This window comes from Nematolebias whitei, chromosome 12 (assembly GCF_014905685.2).
Source record: "Nematolebias whitei isolate Nwh7 chromosome 12, NemWhi1, whole genome shotgun sequence".
In the NCBI taxonomy this organism is placed as follows: Eukaryota; Metazoa; Chordata; class Actinopteri; order Cyprinodontiformes; family Rivulidae; genus Nematolebias; species Nematolebias whitei.
The window spans coordinates 41,269,206-41,290,457 of NC_056509.1; the positions used below are offsets into that span (position 1 = coordinate 41,269,206).

Genomic DNA, 21,252 nt, shown 5'->3' on the forward strand with positions numbered 1-21,252 from the left:
GACAGCCAACTGTAGGTGCCGAGGGACGATCCTGTCCTTCCGCTGTCATGAGCCGTGTTTCCTGCTAGTTCCAGGATCTCAGTGGTCAGGCACTTGAGCACAGCTGGCAGGTAGATGAGAATGCGTCCACAGAACATCCTTTTCAACTAATTGAGATTTGGGGCTGTAGTTGAGATATTATATATCTATTATATATATAGTTGAGATATGAATCTAGCTCCATCTTATATTAAATAATAACTTATTATGTATGTGAATGTTTCTATGCGGTGCACTGAGACAACTTGAATTGAATTTTACATGGTACGGTTAAACTTATGGTGGTTGTATTGGTTAAGAAAAAGGGAAAATAGAAAAAATTTGGTAACATAATATATGACCAAAAATATATTTTACAGCTAAATTATGACATAATCTATATACTATATATATATATAATATCTAGATTTGCTTTTAAGTAGACTGAAGGATGTGTTGCCATTTTAAGCCAATTCTAGAAACCAAAGAAATCACAGGAAATTATTAAAAGTGTGTTACTGCAGGAATACAAAAATGAAGAACTAAGCTTTAAGCCAACTTGTTTAAAAAAAATATCTTATCAATTAAAACTAATCATTAGGATAATCCAAAGCAGGCTACCATTCTCTGATTCAGACAGTTCTAATAGGTAAGAACAAAAATGCTTGGACATCTTGGGAATCATCTACATTATTTCTTTATAATTAAACCAAATGATAATTTTAATTTTACTTTTGTTTCTCTCCTTTGCTCTGCTTCACATATAATCTAAAGTGCAAGTAATACATTTCCATGCCTGTACTTCTGCTCATAAACATTTTTTTCTAAATCTCTACAGCTGAATGTAAAAAGAATCACGTTGGGAGCAGAGTCTGAGAAGAAAACAGATTTTGTAAAGCAACATCAAACTTTGTAGATTAAATAGCAATCCATTCCTTCTGTCGCAAAATAAGTCATTGTGCTTTAAACAGATGGCATTACAAAGCCCAAACACTTTTAAAATTGGATTTTAATGTGCTGAAGCAAAACTATACTGCTGCTGTGGTCCTCGTATTATCCAGTATGAATTCGATACATTAAAATATTCTTTAAGCCTGAAAATTCAAGAAAACACATATTCTACCTTCCTATGCAAAACAGAAAATTGAGCAACTGTGAGTGTTGGTGATTAATTAACTATTACAATACACAAACAATTATTCAAAATTGTCATTTTCAGAGATTATACAAATATACTTATACCTCAACTTTTATACGTCTGTAAAAATCATCTGGCTTTTCGGGGGGAAAATTAAATTTAGTTTTGCTATGTAGCCAAAGTTTTCTGCTTCCTTGAAAATGTTTTTATTTTATTTTTTATGTAAGATTTATTACCTCAGCCACAATGCCTTCATAATTCACGTGGAAGCCGAGCTGTCCCAGGCCGTTTCGACGAAGCGTCATCTCTGATGTTTCACAACCTTTAGTAAGAAACTACAGACATACGAATGTGAGAGATGTTCAAATTTCAAGTAACTCAACAGGCCAACATCAGCTTTTCTGGACTAAAATATTTAATGGTTCGGATGCAATTAAATTTATTCATTTGTTTGCAATTGTGTAATGTGTAAATATTTACTTATGTACATTTTTTTCTTCTCAGCTAAAGGAAGATACTTTTTTTTTAAACTTCTCAATCCAAAGGACTTGAAGGCAAAAGGTAATATCACTTTTAACAGATGACACATATGAAAGCAAATGTGCCTCTTTCTGTGAAGCTCAGGTCTTTGTGAACGTCAGAACATGTTGAATAAAGATACCTTTCTTGCTTTTGCTTTATCGTGGGACTCCTGCCATTCAAGAGAAGATGGAAGAAAGCTGGGAAGTAGCTAAGCTGCATTTTCACGAAGGTGGGGATGGAAATTGTATAAATGAGAACTTAAAAATATATATTTTTAAAATCCATTGCAGTAAAAACCGATCTGTTAAAACAAATTATATTTTCCGGCTAAAATAAACTTTTACTTTATGACTGGTCACAACTTATCAGACTGTTTCTCCCTCTAATGACGCGCCTACAAGCTTGAGGGCACCTTTGGATTTCTCCGTCTCAACAAGGAAGTCAAACTTCACCGGAAAGCACAGATACGTAAATTATGCAACAGAATGGCACCTGATGTGAATTGTTATTGTACCCTCTAATGTTTCTGTGTGCAAGAAAGTGGAAAACAGAACAGGGGAATGGAGGGTTGACATATAACAAATGGAAGGAGGAAAAGTGGGGTACGCTAAGAAAAAGATAAAATAAGAGAACCCAGAACTATTTTCCATTTTCACTTGGGCATTTTCACTTGGGCACCGAGACAGTCAACCTGACTGAGTTGTAGGGCCAGTTGAAAACAAAGCAACATGTAATCAATGTCTTAGGATTGAGTAAAATAATGACGTGTTGCTGTTCAAAATCGCACAACTCAAAGAATGTTCCATGCACGCACAAAAAAAATTAAACACAAACGAGCATGCACAAGCATACATGTTTGTTTTGTCAAATAAAGGGGATGCTAGGGAAATCATTTCTAAAGAGTCTATGATTACATAAGAAAACACATTTTTTTCTCCCTGACCAGTTTCCATGGAAACAGCTACGAACGAACAAGCATCGCTTCAGCTTCACTGTATGTGTAGGTGTAAGAGCCATTAGGCGACTGTTGTCCAGAGGTGTTTCTGAAACTCCCTCAATAAACTGAGACCAGTGAGGAGACATCCGTCTGGCATGCAGATAAAAAAAATGTAATTCTGGCAGATTGACAGCTAGCATTAAATAGTAGGGAAAAAACAGAACCGTGAGCCGTACAGGTGAATGAAAAATGCCAACAGAAAACAGCATTTTTTCCATTGATTTAGTTTCTCAATATATTTTTTTTATATAAATGAATGTCACCTTTATCTTATCCCTTGTCTTATTCAGAGCCATTAAACAAATACAACTAATTTGGTTCCATTTTACATCATTCGCATGGCTGTCTATTTCTGGAAGTTAAAACAGACAACAGTTTTATGTCAAATGCAATGTACTGGTGTGTGTGTTTCCCCTCTGACCTCAAGACGTTTGATCACTTCTTTGAAATCCTCTGTATTATTACTGATACTCCTCAGGGACACACTTTCTCCACGCTCGTAGAAAATCTTTAAAGAAGCAGGACTGCTAAGTGTCCAGCCAATTGCATCCTTAGTGGCGCAGTTGAACACCACAGCCTTGGCATCCTGGTCCAACAGGATGATAAAGTCATTGGAAATGGCCAGTAAAGCCTCAATTTCCCCTCCATTCCCATGATCCTCTGCATAAACTTGCCAGGTCACGGCACCGAGACTGCGTAACTCTGCTCCATCACACGGCCGAGTCTTTTCTTTCTTTTTATGGGCCAGGGAAATGAAAGGAAATTTTCCAGAGGGGTCAATCGACGTGCTAGTGGTGTGGCGTTCAGCCAGGTCACGCAGGTACTCCTGGCGTGTTCGAGTGGCCATGGCACAAAACTTGTGTGACTTGTGGGCAGCGTTTTCAGCGTTGATGACCTTGGCCAGCAGGAAGTCCCTGAACACAGACGACTTGGGAAATGTCACACCCTCTGGGATAAGGGGGCCAAAAGATGGCACGTCTTTGGAACGGGTGACTGCCACACTACGAGACAAAGAAAAACGAAAGAAAGAACAAATTTAAATGTAAGTAAGTTAAAAAAAATAAAGAGAGGAAACAATTAAATTCAGTTTATTTATATAGCGCCGAATCACAACAGAAGTTGACTCATGGCACTGAACACAAACATTCACATACATAAAAAAGCCAATTAGTAAAAGTTGTCTATCTAAGGAAAACCGCAGATTGTGTTGAATTTGAACTTAGTTGCAGTCTCCCATCCTGAGCAAGCACAAAGGCAACAATGGAAAGGAGAAACTCCCTTTTAACAGGAAGAAACCTCCAGCAGAACCAGACTTAGGACGAGCAGCCATCTGCTATAACACTTCAAATAACAATAATAATAATAATAATAATAATAAAATAATTAAATTCAACATTTATTTATACAGGTTAGTCTCACTGAGCGACAAGGACTCATTTACAATTGAGACCTGTTTTAAACAGACAACATACAGTGCGCAGACAACACTAAAAAACAACAAAATGCCATTAAAACAAAAAAGTAGTGTTATAAAACAATAAAATCAAGGTGCATTATAAAACAAGGTAAAATACTCAAAACAAGAACATATTTGCATTGATTCTTCTATTGAACTCATCAATTGTCTAAAATCCCTTAAAGAGATCAAAGTGTACAGCTTGGGGTTTTTTTTTTTTTTTGCAATGTGTTCCAGGTAACAAGAGCAGAGTAAAAAAAGGCTTTTTTGCCAAGTTCAGTTTGCACTGAGGGGACACTGCAGGTAATGATGGCCTGAGAGTGCACGCTGAAACTACACTGATGACGTGCATGTGAGAGAAAATATAAGAAGGCAGCAGACCAAGGAATGTATATAATTTCAATAATGATTACCAGCTGATTTTTTCTTTTATTTAGACAGGATCATGCGCTCATGTCATGGACATAAATTCCTGTTTTAATTTAGTGTGGGTTTTTTTTTTATTAATTTTTCTTGAAAAAGAAACTTGTAAAGTTAGGAATTTTTACAGTGCTGCAGCAAATGTACAAAACAAACAAAAAAACTGCTTACATTTTTTTGTGTTAACACCACATTAAAAGGTTAAACATTCTTGGAAGCTAAATAAAAGAAAAGAGGGAATCACTAAAGGCTTTTGCAGCGTCCCATGAGACATTAGGATTTACATTTAAAAAGTGGTTAGCTGCTGGTATACGCTTAGACAAAGAATGTACAAAAACTAGCTTAAATACTTTATTTTTGCGTCTTCATACGCAAAACCAAGGATACAAATAAAACATATTTGATTTTATTACAGCAAACTTCAAGACAACAACAAAACAGTGAGTGACAGTTAATTTATGTTAAAGGCAGACAGTTTGTTTCCCTCTTTTGCAAAGAAAAAACAAATCTTTAGTTATTGTTTCTACCATAAAACTATTGACTCTTTTTTATCATAATGATAAGATGGTTATAAGCAAGTATTATTTAATTTGCATGGAAATGTGTATTTTTTGTCTTTTCTCTTCTCAGTCTCATCTCCACTTTAATAAGCCCCTGGAATGGCTATCTGAGGACATTTGCCCCCTTTGGTATGTCAAGAACTCAGCTAAGCAGCCATGGATAGCAAAAGAAGGAAGAAAAGCTGGACTTCTCTTCCAAACCTCCTGCCAAACGTAAGCAGTCATTTAAAAAAAATGTGGTCCATTATGTAAACTGTCCATCAATGGGGATGGAGACAAAAATACAATGTATGTCTAGCATGTCAATCTAAAATACAAAATATGGAGACAAGTTTAGTGGTCTAAAGAGCTGTATGTTCTTATGAGGGTCACATTTCTTTGTTGCAACCACATCTCAACCATAAGAGCTCCATAAAAATTCTCTCACTATTCTCAAGACACGTCAGTCTTGGACTTGCACGTCTTCTCCCCACCTCGGTCAATTCAGAAAGCGCATGGAGGCCAAGAGCGGGGACTGAAACACCGTACCATTGCAGCACCCTACCTCTTACCTATTTACCTTAAAGGTGGGCTGGCTTTGTGGCTCCAACTGACTGTGACTAATGTGACGATGTACGCTTTTGGCGACCACCCAGCAGCAGGGTTTAAAAAATACCGGTACATATGGTAGATTTCCGAGGAGCAACGCGTCAGAGCAGCTGAGGGGTGTTTTGTCCACGCCTTTTTTGATTCTGCACTGCTTGCTGTATTCTAAAAGCTCAATTGTGTGCAGGAAGGGAGTGATTTCATTGGTGACTTATGAACTGCCAGGGGGAGCATAAACATGGAATGGGCTGTGTGGACAATTCACGTAACTGTCTTTTGAAAGAGCCTACTGCTGGTAATTGCCAGGTGACGAGAGTAGCACTGGAAGTTGGAGCCCCCATCCCACACGCTCCCCTGCTGACAAGAATCAGCACACATGTTGACACAAAGATTAATTGCATCATCTAATAAGCAATACCCATTTCACCCACATATTGCTAAACATACCTCAGAGACACCCTGTTGTCACATGTGGTGTGCAATTATATTACAGTCAAATTGGCAACACCTCATTTTCCACTAACCCTTGGTTGAAAAAACCTTAGAGAGTGAACAAACAGATTTAGATGAATGAATGAATGCCGGGAATACCCAGCATTCATTCTTGGGGGGCCAAGATGGGATAGAGGTAGGTCAGCCGACTTGGGACCAGAAAGTTGCGGTTCGACTCCCAGCCATTCCGACATGTCGTGGTGTCTTTAAGCAAGACACCTAATACCTAATTACTCCTTGAGTGCTTACACAGCTGCTCACTGCTCCACCTGGGTGTATCTCACATGTGATGGGTTCAATGCAAAGAAATAATTTTGCCATCGTGTGGGAACATACAACGATGACAACACATAGAACACACCCTAAATGGCTAGTATATCCATTGACTCCTGAAGTTCATTATCAATTTTACTCCATTGACTACGGTGACATTATTTACATGAACGCTCCTAAAAGAACCCTGCAGATATTGGATGCTGTCTATCACGGTGCACTAAGATTCATAACTGGCTGTAACTATCGTACCCATCGTTGCACCCTGTATTCAATGATTAACTGGACATCATTAACTTCACGCAGATGCTCCCACTGGTACATTTTCATCTTTAAATCACTTCTAGATCTGCTGTCTTCATACATCTCCTCCTTCATGTCACTGCGTGAGTGCAGCTACAGCGTGCGCTCTCAGGACATTATTACATGCAGCATTCCCTCTGTGTGGACCAAACTAGGCAAAAGGGCCTTCTCCTACTCCTCTCTTATTTCCTGGAATATCTTGCAAAAAGATCTGAAGCTCTTGACTTCTCCAAGTGGCTTCAAACATCTGCTAAGTTCATGGGAAAAACCAATGCAGACATGTTCCCGTTTTTAGTTTTCTACATCAACTTAGCTGTTTTTGTTACATTTTTAATACCATTTTATTTTCACTTGTTGTTCCCAATTTGTGTGCATCCTTTATTGTCTATTGTTGTCTTTGTTGTCCATTGTTGTCATCATTCATTATTAAAATCAGGTTTCTCTTGTAAATGAGTCCTCGATACTCAATGGGATTAACCTGTATAAATAAAGGTTGAATGAATGAATGAATATCCAAATTTCTTTTTCATTTTCCATTGTAGTTTATGTCCTGATAGTCTAGTTAGTAACAAAAAGTAGGGAGCCAAGTAATGCAAAAACACAAACCAGAATTTAAATTGGTACCACAAATACGTAAAGCAAAAAAACACTGATTAGTTTCTAACAATAGAACTTGGCTTTGGGACCTCTGAAAATAAGGGAGCAGTAGTCATTGAAGCTGAGGTGCTGAAATAGAAACACAAAATGAATAAGCTAAAAAACTGAAAGAACTTAAAAATAATATTGGCAAGTCTAATGGTGATGGCTAGGCTATACAAACTCCCCATTTGCAGCTTTTAAGACATTTCAGGTGTCCAGTGTTCAGGAGCTAACAAAAGTGGTGAAGGAAAAGACGAGATAAACATCGTGAGCAGAGTCATGGACACCTAAATCTAAACGTATTTTGTTCACTTTGTGCTGCAGGACCCAATAAAGCGCAAATAAAAGCTTAAAGGGTGAAAAATGGTTCCAACAGGATGGTGTAAAACACAATACACTGCAGTTTGTCCTGTGCAGCAGAAGATCAGTAAGGCTGCTCATGCTGAGTTGTGTTCACCTACAAATGTACTCAGAGCATGAGAATGGTTAAGTTAGTGAGCATCATTAACTCGTGGAAGAGAAGACACTACTCACACAATGGGAATAGAGACAGCTGAATAGGCCGATAATTAGTTAAATTCATGGAAGCAGTTCTTTAGAGCTGTTTGCTGTTTATGCCAATATTCATGCTACACGTCTTGCAACAATGGTTAAAATTCCTGTTAGTTTTGTTTAACTGGTTAGATATTTCCAACATAATAGGGAAATTTAGGTTGTGGAGTTACTTTGCAGTTGGACTTGGAATTGGGTTGCTGTGTTGTATTAAATAAATGAACATTTTGTGCCTTAGAGACTGAAGATTGACAATGAATGTTTTTGTCTTATCGTTCACAAGTATTTGCAATGACCTAATTTGCTGACACATCACCCACATATTAAGCTTAAACATCTTACAAGGTTACACTTGTGTTTTCTTTATTTTATTTTTGTGGAATTTGATCAATTTATGAAAAATATGCAAAATGATGACAGCTTCTGCACAAAAAATGACAGTATTGTTACTACATCTGTCTGCATTTCTGCTAATGAATAATGAATCATGCAGGGTTTTTTTTTTTTTTTTTAAAGTGCCTAAAGTAGCTACAAGCAGGCAGAACAAATAAAATGTGACCTTTAATACCTATTCTTTTTTATCTCTACAAACCCCCACTAAATGCATTGTACTGATGCTTTTAAATCATTTGTTCTGATCTCAAATACCTGTGAGTCAGTCTAGCAAGACCTTGTGACTCATGCAGGACAGAGCCAAGCAATGACGAGATCTGGGTAGCAAAGCAAAAGAACCGGACTCAATATAGAAGAATGAATGAAAAAAAAGGAAAATGGATCAGAAAAGCTGAAGTTTGAGAGAAGAAGTAAGAGGAAGAGGAAAATGTTGTTACAAGAGGATTGTCGGGCTATGTGGCTTCTGTGTGATCTTCGAGGCAGGAGGTTGGGCAGTAGAAATCAAAGAGCAGATTCCTGTGGTTTTAGTGATTTGTGGGCTTATAAATATCCAGTGTGTGGGCTGATCTGCTCTTCCAGTATCCACAAACTGCTGCCCACTGAGAAAGGCCAAAAAAAGTCAATACGTGATGCAGTGGGAGTCTTAGAGGTGGACGTTTCTTATGAGAACAGACCTGCAGAAGGTATATGAAGTATTCCACCTTTTGTCTTCTTGTGACAACACGTCTACAGAAAATGAGCCACATGTTACAAAGCATGTGGCCATTTTTGACCAAGAAAAATACAAAATTACTTTTGTCTTTAAAACAAACATCATTCTGTAATTACTATGAAACAATATATTTGTGTGAATGTTTATGAAGCATTCACACGATTGTGATCCATTTGTCTTCTGTACATTTTTTGGCGTGATTCTCGTCCCCCAGTTTTTGTGCTATTTTAATCAATCATGTATCAAAACGTTCAGCTCTTTCAGGACAATCCTGCTATGACTTTTGGTACTGGTGCAACTTTAGCTTTTTGAAATATTTAGCCTTTTCTGCCATTTTTATTTCGCAAACAAAATGACATGAGCTCATGTTACATCCTTCAAATCTCGGTTTACAACCATTTACTGCTCCTTTCACATTTTGTTCTGGTTCAGCTTCTTTCAGCTTCCTCGTGCAAATTTTAAAACATTTCAACTACTATTTTCAGCTTATGTCCTACTTTCAGCTGTTTTGTGCTCCTTTCAGATTCTTTCTGCTAACTACAACATTTTTGTGCTTTTTCCAACTTCTTTCTGCTAACTTCAGCTTATTTCTGCTGGTTTCAGCTTTTTCTGCTATTTCAGCTGCTATTTAGCAATTTTTATGCAAATTTTAGCTTATCAGCTAATTCCACATTTTTTGCACTCATTTCAACTTTTCTCAGCCAAATTCAGCAAAAATGTGCTCTCTCCACTTCTTCAGGTAATTGAAGCTTCATTCTGCTTTTTCAGCTACCGTTCAGCTGTTTTTCTGTTTTGTTGCTTATTTAAACTTTTTTCAGATAATTTAAACTTTTTGGGCTCATTTCTGCTTCTTTCAGCCTAATTGGGCAAACATGCTCTTTCTGCTTTCTTCTGCTAATTTAACCTTGCTCGACCATTTCAGGTAGCTTTTTAGCACTTTGTTTAGCTAATTTCAGCTGTTTTCAGATAAATTCAAATGTTTTGTGGTAATGTCTGCTACTTTCAGCCTAATTAACTTCTTTCTGCTAATTTCAGCTTGTTACTCTCCTTTTAGCTTATTTCTACTATTTTCAAATGTTCAGCTACTATTTAGCTGTTTTTATGCCAATTTGAGCTTTTTTGTGCTCATTTCTGCTTATTTAAACCTAATTCAGCAAACGTGTTATTTATGCTTTCTTCTTCTAACTTAGGCTTTTCTTTCATTTTGTCTACAATTCAGCATGTTTTTAACTAATGTTAGTTGTTTTTAGCAAGTTCTTCTGCAATAAGCATTCACACTGCATTTTTGCAGGAAATTAAATTTCTCTAGTTCAGATTTAAATGAAAAAGTACATTTTAGGCAGTTTGATACAATACCATTTATTTAATTTGTAAATTGATTCACTCCACTAACAACACTCCCAGTGGTAACATCAACACCAACCCCCCCCCCCCCCACAACCCCCCCCCCCCCCCCCCCCCCCACACACACACATACACACACACACACACACAAAAGTAAAATATCTGACAAAATCCCAAAGACATTGGATGAAACTGTCATGATACAGAATTAAAATTTCACACACAAAACAAAACTTCCAATGAATGGAAGAGCTCTTGTCTCTTTCAGCAGAATTGTAAAGTTTTTTGGAAGCGCACTGGTTTTCTTTTTGAAATTCATTAATTCAACCTTTATTTATACCTGTTAATCCCATTGAGCCTCGGGGACTCATTTACAAGAGAGACCTGAAAAATCACTCCGGAGTGCAGACAAAAAGACGTTAATTTAAAGTGATTTTCCAAGAAATTATAGAAAACACACACTTGTTTATTTAAATCTAAAAAAAGTTGAAATATTTAAAATAATATATCTATTTTACTGTGCATGTGCTAATTACAACTAAAATATTTTATTAGACTGAAATAATAAATTACCAAGCAATGCAATTTATTATGACCTTAAAATACTTTAACACAAGTGAAAGCCAACTAATCAAATCCATGTTTAAGCACAAATTAAAAAAAAAAAAAACAGTCAGTAAAATGATTTGTATTACAATAGTCCCTCGCTACTTCGTGGTTCAACTTTCGCGGACTCGCTCTTTTGTGGTTTTTCAAAGTCAGAGTGGACATGACACACAAATGGCTGATTGATGGATGAGCCACACGAGCGGCATGGATTGCTTATTTAAAATAAATTATTTTAAATGATGTAGCACCTGCTGCACCTGTGTGCAGCCCACAGGTGCAGCATTTCTGCTCTATGCTGAAGCAGCTTTGTAAAGGGTTAACCCTTTGCTGTCCAGCTGCTTCGATCGACTTTTGCCTTCCAGCTTAAAATTCAAAGTATGTCACATTGTAAAATCGTCATAATCACAAAATATAAAAGTGTTAAAAGTTATTTTAAATTATTTTAGAACTTCTATGTCCAGTTGTTACAGTGCAATTAATCAAGAAGTGCATTTCTGCTCCGTGCTGCTGTTGCGTGAAGTGTTAACCCTTTGCTGTCCTGCTGTGCTTCTCTTCTCGACAGTTTAAATTTAAATACTAACTTGAACTTTGATTACTATATTCCTACTTTGTAGTTTTTCACTTATCGCAGGGGGCATGGTCCCAAACACTCTGATAAACGAGGGACTACTGTAGACGGTATGTTTAGTTCCGTGCTACACATTTTTGTCCAAGTTCTTTAAAAAAAAAAATTGCTTAAGAACTCCCAAACATTTGGGTAATATTTAATTAATACATTAGGAATCAGTCAAATTTATTCCCTGTGGCAACTATAAATTTTTCATTACTGAAAGCTGAGATACGTAGCACCTGCGTGGTTTATGTTACATTTATTTTCACTTGTTCACTTAATGGCAATAAAACAAATAATTTACATTTTATGAAACAGAAAAGAAACCAGCATTTGTTCAATAGTCGGCATGTGCTCAAGAGATTGTGCTGTTCCTCAGTAATGAATTACCAACATGGGGGACAATTAATGTCTCACACAATGTGCTCAGAAGTCAGTTAAAACAGACATTCTTCTATATCTTGCTGTTTTTGACTATGAATGACTGAAAACTAGATAATACTACGGAGGCAGAAAATATTCAATGGACTGTTACTCAAACCTGAACACAGGAAATAGAGATATGGCAAAAAAAAATACTCCTACCTAAAACTTATTTTAGTATTATACATTTAATTTTATAATGCAAAATATTAACTGTGTTCACGTTTTTCCATATTTGCTATCTTAAATGATGAAGTGATTAAACTGTGTAACTATTGAGTCAAAGCAAAAAAAAAAACTAATTGTTTTAGCTGTGAGGGAAACTAATTCATGAGAAATACATCGTGTTAATATCTTGGGCAGTAATAAAAATTTAAATGCAAATACCGGTAATATTTATTTTTACTTTTTCATAATCTCAAAAAAGATATATCTGTGTCTATTAAAATTCCCAATTTAGAGGTCTGTGATGTCACCCTCATCTTTATCTCTCCTCTTGGCTGTATGTCCAAATACATACCGTATTTTACGGAGTATAAGTCGCATCAGTCAAAAAAAGCATCATGAAGAGGAAAAAAACATAAGATGCCTCGGCGTACAAGTCACATTTATTATGTGTCACCGCTGACCCGTTGCGTTTATTATGCCTTTATTTAATGGTCAAAACAGCTTAATTTCACCTAGGCAGAGTCATCCATCTATCTATTGTGGCCGGAGCCACTAGCTCTCCAGCGTTCCTCCGCCTGCACCAACTGAGTGAAGCGAGCGCGCACGGGAGGACTCGATGTTGCAGTTCTTTGAAATTTAACAAGATTAACACTTAAAACCATTTGTTTGCTCAACAATATAGCAAAGGTGTGTCTCAGTTTAACTTTTCCTTAATAAATGCACTTTAATGGTCAAAACAGCTTCATTTTGCAAGGGCAGCGCAGCACCATCCATCCCATCCATCCATTCATCCATCATGGCCAGAGCTGCTAGCTCTCCTGCGTTCCTCCACCTGCACCAGCTGAGTGAAGCGAGCGCGCACGGGAGGACTCGCTGGTGCAGTTCTTCAAAATTTAAAACATCAGGTACAAAATTGTGTTGTGAATATGGAAAAAAATATATATACACAAGTCGCTTTGGCATACAAGTCGCAGGACTGACAAATCTAAGTAAGTAAGTAAGTAAGTAAGTAAACTTTATTTCTATAGCACTTTTCACAGACCAGGGTCACAAAGTGCTGCACAAAATAAAATAATAAATTAAAAACAAACATACAAAACAATAAAACACAGTATTACGCTAAAAAGCAAGTTTAAAAAAGTAGGTCTTAAGTTGTGTCCTAAAAGTATCTATACAATCCAGAGATCGAATGGTACAAGGTAACTCATTCCAGAGGCGAGGCGCCACAGCTTGAAAAGATCTGTCTCCTCGAGTCTTAAAAAAGGTCCGAGGAGCCATCAGCAAGTTTAGATTGGACGACCTGAGGCTCCTAGTCGGAACATAAGGCTGGATGAGATTCCTAATGTAGACTGGCACTTGTCCATGCAAAGCTCTAAAGGTCAGTACCAGGATTTTGTAGTGCATCCTGTAAGATACAGGCAACCAGTGTAAACTTTTCAGGATGGGTGTAATATGTTCCCTCTTATGAGTGCAAGTGAGCAGGCGTGCAGCTGTGTTTTGAAATACCTGCAGACGCGCAAACTCCCTCTTATTAAGACATGTAAACAGACTGTTACAATAATCCAATCTGGATGAGACAAAAGCATGAATAATCATCTCAAGTTCACCATAAGTCACCATCTTACGAAATTTAGAAATGTTCCGTAATTGGAAAAAACAGTTCCTGACAAGCACAAAACTGTGACTTATACACCAGAAAATACAGTAGTTATATACTTTTTTAAAGGATTAAAAGTGATTTTCATTTGCGTGCATGTTCAAATAAATAAATAAATAAATAAACCTCACCTGTAGGAGCAGTTGTCAGAACAAGGGTTATGAGCCTGCACGATCACGAACACATGCTGGAAGTGGGAGCGAATGTTTTTAGGAGTAAAAGGGAGCGCCCCAGGTTCCTGGAACACGATTGTGATGATATCGTTCCCAATATGACGCTTCCGCAGCAACTAGAAAAGTTCATTAACAAAACTGAGACATCAGAGTCAGATAAAAAAAACATTTAGTAGTCGAGTGCAATCCATTATAATATGAATATATAACAGAGAATGGAGTTTCACAGTACCTGCTGCTTATTGTTGGGTGTGTAGGGCAACATGGTTGAAACGTGGAACATGATCTCATAATCCTTATAAGTAGTGTACAAGGAATGGGTGCCTGTTGAGTCAGCTGAGGACACAAGACAAGAGCATGGGAATTTATCATAAACTTAATCTATAAAACAAGACTACTTTCATTATATCATAATTCAAAGACTGCTACTCTTCACCAATATATTTCTAATTATTACCAAGCAGACTATAAAATAAAATCTTTGACTCTCTTATAAAACAACACATAATCTGACAAGCTGTAATTTTATTCTCTCTGAAGTACTTTGGTGTATTATAATTAACAAAATTCTTATTTCCTTCATAAATCTCTGCAGAATTTGCTCCAGCGGTGAAGAGAGACACTGCACATTAATAACCACCTCCGCATTCTATTGATGTCCTCTAGTCAAAGGACAAAACATTCACCAGGTGTTAATGAAAGGACGAGCTTGGCTGAGTTACATCAATTATTGCACTTCTCTTGGAAGTGCTTTGAACAGCTTTATTTAAGTTGTAATCCCTTACAGAAGGTTGTAGTGCACGGTGTAACGCCCTGCAAAAAGAGACCAATCATTTTTGTCTCCGAGCGTCTTCTGCAGTGTTCTGATTGATATAAGAATAATCTGAGCATAAAGTCAAGCAAGGTTAAATATTGTTCACACATGTTGCAAAATTAAGTTTTAGGTTTTTTTCTGAAGCTAACTCAATTTATGTCAGAGCACAAAAGTAATATGTCAAGAATTTTGAGGAAACTTCTGAAACGAATGGTAAACTCAAAAAGAAGACTGCAAACATAACTGACCAGAAGACCATCATTGATACCCTCCATAGGATGGGTAAGCCACAAAAGTTCATAGCTAAGGAGGTTAGCTGTTCACAGAGTGCTGTGTCCAAGCATATCAATGGAAAGTCTAGTGGAAGGGCAAAATGTGGCAGGAGAAGATGCACCAGCAAAAGAGATGACCATGCGCTTCAGCGGATTATCAAACAGAGAAGATTCCAGAATCTGGCAGAGATCCAGAAAGAGTGGAATGAGGCGGGAGTCACTGTTTCAGAAACCACCACATTCAGACGCATCAGGGAGATGGGCTACAACTGTTGGCTTCCTCGGTCCTCTTTTTCGATGAAAGTAAAATGCGCATTTCATTCGAAAATCAAGGTCCAAGAGTTTGGAGGAAGAAGGGTGAGGAACAGAGCCCATACTGCTTGAGGTCCAGTGTGAAATATCCACAGTCAGTCAAGATTTGGAGTGTAATGTCTGGTGCAGGTGTTGGTAAACTCTGATTTCTTAAATCCAAGGTCATCGCAACAGTCTACCAGAATGCTTTAGAGGACTTCATGATTCTTTCTGCTGAGGATCTGTATGGAGTTAACTTCACCACTTGCTCTTGCCGAGATTGGATCTCCCTTCCCCTCCCTCTCTGCTTTGCTTTGCTTTGATGCTCTGTCTGTCTGTGAAACTGCTTCTGAGTCTCTCTTGCATATCTTCCGAACCATAATTATGGACTTGATTTGATCAGTTGGTCCCTCAACACAATTGACAACATTTCTTCGAAGAGAAGACAGGCTTTAGGTGAGCCAATTTACCCTGTTGGCAGACACGCAGCTGGATATCTCATTGACTTGGAAGACTTGATGATGTGTCTATCTCTGCTGCCATTTGTGGATTTTAAAGACGCATATTTAATTGGATTTACGATAACTGGTTCCTGCTTTTTGGATTCGGCTGGTTGCTGGCTTTATCAACAATCAAGTAAGTCGTCAGCAGCAACTTTGGACCTGATCACGCTGCTTGCCTTTATGATGGCTTGGTTCATGCCTGGAGTACCCAGACTCAAATGCTTTGGGCAGAACGGATCAGATCTTGGGGATTTTACTCCGTCATGTTCCATCGGTGTGGCCATGTAATTTGGACATTTCAGAACCGAGTGGACCAACACAGATTCAAGATAGATGTCATTAAGTTCTGCCTGTCCCCAAAACAACTGTGTGTTTATCTGAATTTGGCTCCCTTGAAGGCCATCTTATCTGAATTCATCTGGAGAACATTTGATCTGACGCTCACCACCCCCTCCCTGAGGAATTTCCAACGGATAACCAGATGAAACCAGCTGAATAAACATTGTGTCATTATTTCAGGACTCTTGGATTCTCAGTCGTTATTCTTGGCCATTCCCTGGCATACCTCGAGAATGTTTACGGATCTCAATGGAGGCCACTGGCTGATTATTACATCCTTATCAGAACTCTTACAGTGCCCTCGAGAGCATCTATGGACATGCTCACCGCTCTCGTCGTCTCCCTCCTCTGCAGAATGTCTACGTCACTATGTGCTTGTTTGTGCAAAGTGTTTTTCAATATCAGAGATTTTTCTTCTCAGGCAGGAAAAAAAGTCTGATAGGAATTTTTTTTGCCTCCAATTCCTACATACTTTTTGTCTGTCTAGACAGATCTCACTTGTAAACGAGTCTTCTAGGCTCAATGTGACTTATCTGTCTAAATAAAGGTTGAATAAAATCTGCATCTTTTTTTCATTTGTTTCGTTTTGTTTACCCTTTATTTATACAGGTAATCTCATTGAGCCATGAGAACTCATTTTCAAGAGAGACCTGTTTAGGGAGCAGATGGGGGTTAAGGGCCTTGCTCAAGGGCCCAGAGTGGGGTGAATGAGGGTGGGGACAGGTGTGGGTGCTTCGCCTACCCCACGCACATTTTTGATGTTGTCGGTACCGGGGCTTGACCCAGCGATCTTCCAATCACGGGCCCACCTTCTCTAACCTCTGCGCCACCACTTCCCTAACGAGGGACTACTGTATATGCAATATATATACACCTGTATATATTAAAATGATTAACAAAGGAGGTTTGGAGAGTTAAAAGGAGTTGTTTCAAACGATTAGATTATATTGTGTAAGATGGCATAAGAAGATTGCAAATATTTGCCAAGTAAAACATGATAGCCAAGGCAAACAGCCCTATACTGAATTGTATTACTCTTATTGCATTGTTTCCTTATCACATTTGCAATATGTAACAGCCAATAAAAAAGCTTTTCATTTTGTCTAGTAAAGAAAAAGAATATTCTTTACACAAAACAAAAGAAGACATCTGGTTCAGCAACAAATAATAAAATTAATTTAAAAAAACCACACTAAACTAGATTTAACGCTTTACACACAACAAAATTTCTTCCCGATACCAGTCAATATAAATTTGTGATTTTACTAAATAAATACAACCTAAAATGTTCAAGGCCTAACAATATGTAAACACATTAAATCAAAGGGGTTTGTGCCTTCCTGTAACACACATGTTCATCATTTGCAGGGTGTGCGACTAATACGAGACTGGCATGAACGTACTCTTTGTGTCAAGTTGAGCTCGGTACTTGTTGAAGCCTTTGAGTCGAACTCTCTCGCCCAGTAGATGGAGGAACTCTTCCAAGGCAGGCCCAGCTGCTTCGTTATTGTACATCTCTTCCTCGCTGCTCTGGCCTGCCATGCAGTACATCACCCCGACCTTCCGCTGGAAGCTCAGCTGTAAAGAGAAGACGAAGTTCAAATGAAAAGGGGAGACAGCCATATTGCCAAAGTCACCATGTTGACATTTTAGACAGAACTTGTGCTGGCGTTTGAATTATAGCCTTGAGTTGTTGTGTAGTCAATACAGTACAATTTTCCCAAGAAATTATGCTGACATTTTCAAGGGTTTTAACTATTGATCATTGCACCAGTGAATGTGAACATCAAAGAGCTTGTTTAGTATTTTTATTTATATTTGCCAAGGCTGAGTTGTGTTTTATTATGTAAAGCTTTGCAAAACATAGTTTTTCAATATAAATTTCATATAAGGGCTATGAGGAAAAATAGAAAAATACAACTAAAATGAATGACTACAAAAATCCTGTCCCACGTGTGTTAATTACAGGCTAGTTAAGATCTTTGGATAGATATATGCAGTGTGGATCAGATTTTGAGAAATCGCTCAGGCATCGCCTAATACTGCACTTTTTGTTTGCTGACAGCTGTATCCAAAGGTATGAATAAAGAATCATGATGCATGCTCAATAATCCAGGTAGAAAAATTTAAAAAAGTTAAAGATTTAACTTTTTTAGATGTAAATAAAGAACTTAATTGAGTACAGTAATGTAGTCAAACCTTAAAAAAAAAATTTCTTTTAAACCCAAAACAACTTCCATTTTGCAGTTGAAGACATTTTGCCTTTGAGGAGCTCAGATTGAGAAAGCTCACCAAATGGTAGGTGAAAAGTCTTCAACTGCAAAACAGAAGTTGTTGTGTTTTTTAACTTTTTTTTTTTTTTTTAACCATGTCCTGGATGACTGAGAATCTATACCAGCATAGTCAAACTTATCCCCCAATTAAACACTTCAAAGTTGTCGCCATACCCCTTGTTCGTCAAGTTTCATCAGCTGATCAGTAACTTTAGGTGTGTTGAGTGCCAGGCGCAAGCAGTGAACATTGAGCTCAGGAAGGAGGTACTCCAGCACTTCTTTGAGGGGCAGACCTCGAGCAAGACCATGCTTGGATGTAGATGGCACTGCATCTTCAAGGATGGACCCACGCAGGGTACTAAGCTAGAGACAAGAGGAAAAAACAACACAGATTGTAAGGTCAATACAAAATATTATTTTTCAGTAAAACTAAGAAAATGCCTCAGAATCTGAAAATCACTAACTCAACCTAATCAGTTTCATTGGAATTTACCAGTAACAAAGAGCCAAACGGCTTGTCCAGAGAAACCTGTAGTAAGTTTTTAGGACATCTAGGCATAAATTCATACAATTTGTTTGTACTTGCATGGCCATTGGTGCATAATGCCATTTCTTAAAAATCCAGAGTAGTAAATGTATTACAAGTACTTCGGACATATGATACCTGCCAGGTATCTTTGCTGTTACATCAAAGTGTAAGAAAATATATGACTAAAGGAGAACACACATATGAATGTAAGTTTTGTTAATATAGATTCTAACATAAACACTCTTAGGCTACATGTTACCAGAAACACAAGGATGTCCATGAATAAATCAGGAGGACTGTAAAAGTCCAAGGCCCGAGTATCTATCATGAGGAAATAAACAGAGCTGGCAGTCTATAACTGTCCTGAGGCACTTAGAAGTGTCTGTGTTTTGTGTTTGGTTGGGACAGGGTTGCTGTAAGCACACTTTGTTTTCCACAAAGTGAAGAGAAGAAGTGCTCTTAACTCAAGAGAGGACACTAGTGCTTGATGGACACTGAACTTTTGTCTTCAAAATCAGCGCATCCCACTCACTCTCTCTCACTGGCACACATACATTTATTCCTACAAAGCTCTCTATTCTGAAAATAGAATTTACAAGGGATCCAAGGAGTCACACACACAAAAAAAAACAAAAAAAAACGACAACAGCACAGTAGGCTGTGCGTCATCTTAAGCAACTGCTAAGGCAATTACTCATGTTAGGCTTTAATACAAGAACAATGCTTTTCCTTCCTCGCTTTAATACTTTTGGTTTTATTTTAGTCTCATTTAACAGCAAAAAAGCACCGTTCTGTCTTTCACAGACGAAGGCTGGCAAACATGGTGGGTGGAGGGAATGAGGACATGCATCTCTAGCTCTGGTGTGCAGAAAAGGAAGGATTTACAAAAGATTTTGTCTCATTGAAAACCACTGATTATTGCAAAAAACAACGAAAAGAGCACATAAAAATTAGATCAAACATGCAAGCATTTGAGGTGATAAAGAGCTAAGGAGGTAGCATCTTGAGCTGACAACTTGCGCCGAAGCTCTTATATCTACCCCCAACTGAGAGCAGATCCTGTGTGTTAACGCCTACACATTTTGAACTCATAATAGCTTTTCTGTAACATCACTCAGTACACAGTGTACTAAATATTGACACATTTGAGAGCAGGAACATTCACAGAAGGAGCAAATACTAAAGAAGCAAATACTGATGACTGAAAAGCTCAGTTAAAAACAAATCCTTTAACACGAGAAACAAGAATTAAAGCTACCACAACACATTATATGGTAGTATTTAAAACAGAGGGTCTTTGTTTCAGATTACCTCACTTGTTCTGAAGATAACCCTGTAATTGTACTGCTGACCATGTTCTTTGTGTTCCTCTAACTTCTCCCTCCTCAGGCTCACAGCCACTGGTCCCAGATTCTCATCTACTCCCAGATAATTCCAGTGCTCTAGGATTAAAAAGAATAAAGATTTAAAACATAGATTACCATACAATAAATACAGAATAGAAAATCACAAGACAATGCTAGAATACCTAGCAATTACCTAAAAAGCCTACATCCTAAAAAGTTACTCTAGCGTGTATTAGAAAACTTTCAAAAATATGACTGTAAATAGCATTTTCTCTGCAAATACATTTAACCTGAGACAGATTATTTAAGATAAAAAAAACACAAGTCTCTAGAGCCTAAACTGTCTAATGTCCTTACCTCTAAGATAGAAATATTTTCTGTAGTAATAGGCACCAAGGTCAACGTGTTCCACAATATATCTTTTAGATCTGTCAGTGTGTTGGCTTGGACCATCTTTAGGAGCCTCCAACACTGCAACACCAGCATTAGTAAAATGGGTCATGAGAGTAACATCCAGAGGTCCTTCCTCTGTACTGCCAGAAGAACTGCTAGAGCTTCCACCACTACCTATGCTGCCCTGCTAGAAGACAGATAACAAGGACAAGTGAAGTGAGCAAGCAGCATCAGAATATTTATATATTTTAAATATTTCATTTAAAAATATATAGATTTTCATATATAGCACAAATTTTTCAAAATGGTGATAGTTAAAATTTCTATCCACCTCATTCCTGGGGGCTCTACTGTCTAAATCAGGGCTATTGCCAGAAGTGGCCTGCGGGTGACTTCAGTCCGGCCCACCAATGAGTTTGTAAAAAAAAAATATATGTATATATATATA

At 37.7% G+C, this 21,252-nt stretch overlaps 1 protein-coding gene across 1 annotated transcript in view; it reads right to left on the minus strand.

The window, feature by feature from the left end:
* Positions 1–21,252, minus strand: part of sipa1l1 (signal-induced proliferation-associated 1 like 1) — a 47,074-nt gene that overhangs the window by 21,328 nt on the left and 4,494 nt on the right. The window contains exons 3-10 of the mRNA XM_037685184.1: positions 20,769–20,988; positions 20,377–20,507; positions 18,711–18,899; positions 17,667–17,841; positions 14,277–14,380; positions 14,003–14,160; positions 3,097–3,676; positions 1,393–1,491 (exon numbers count right to left, since the gene is read on the minus strand). Coding sequence (XP_037541112.1) covers positions 1,393–1,491; positions 3,097–3,676; positions 14,003–14,160; positions 14,277–14,380; positions 17,667–17,841; positions 18,711–18,899; positions 20,377–20,507; positions 20,769–20,988 — 1,656 coding nt within the window. The remainder of the gene's footprint in view (positions 1–1,392; positions 1,492–3,096; positions 3,677–14,002; positions 14,161–14,276; positions 14,381–17,666; positions 17,842–18,710; positions 18,900–20,376; positions 20,508–20,768; positions 20,989–21,252) is intronic.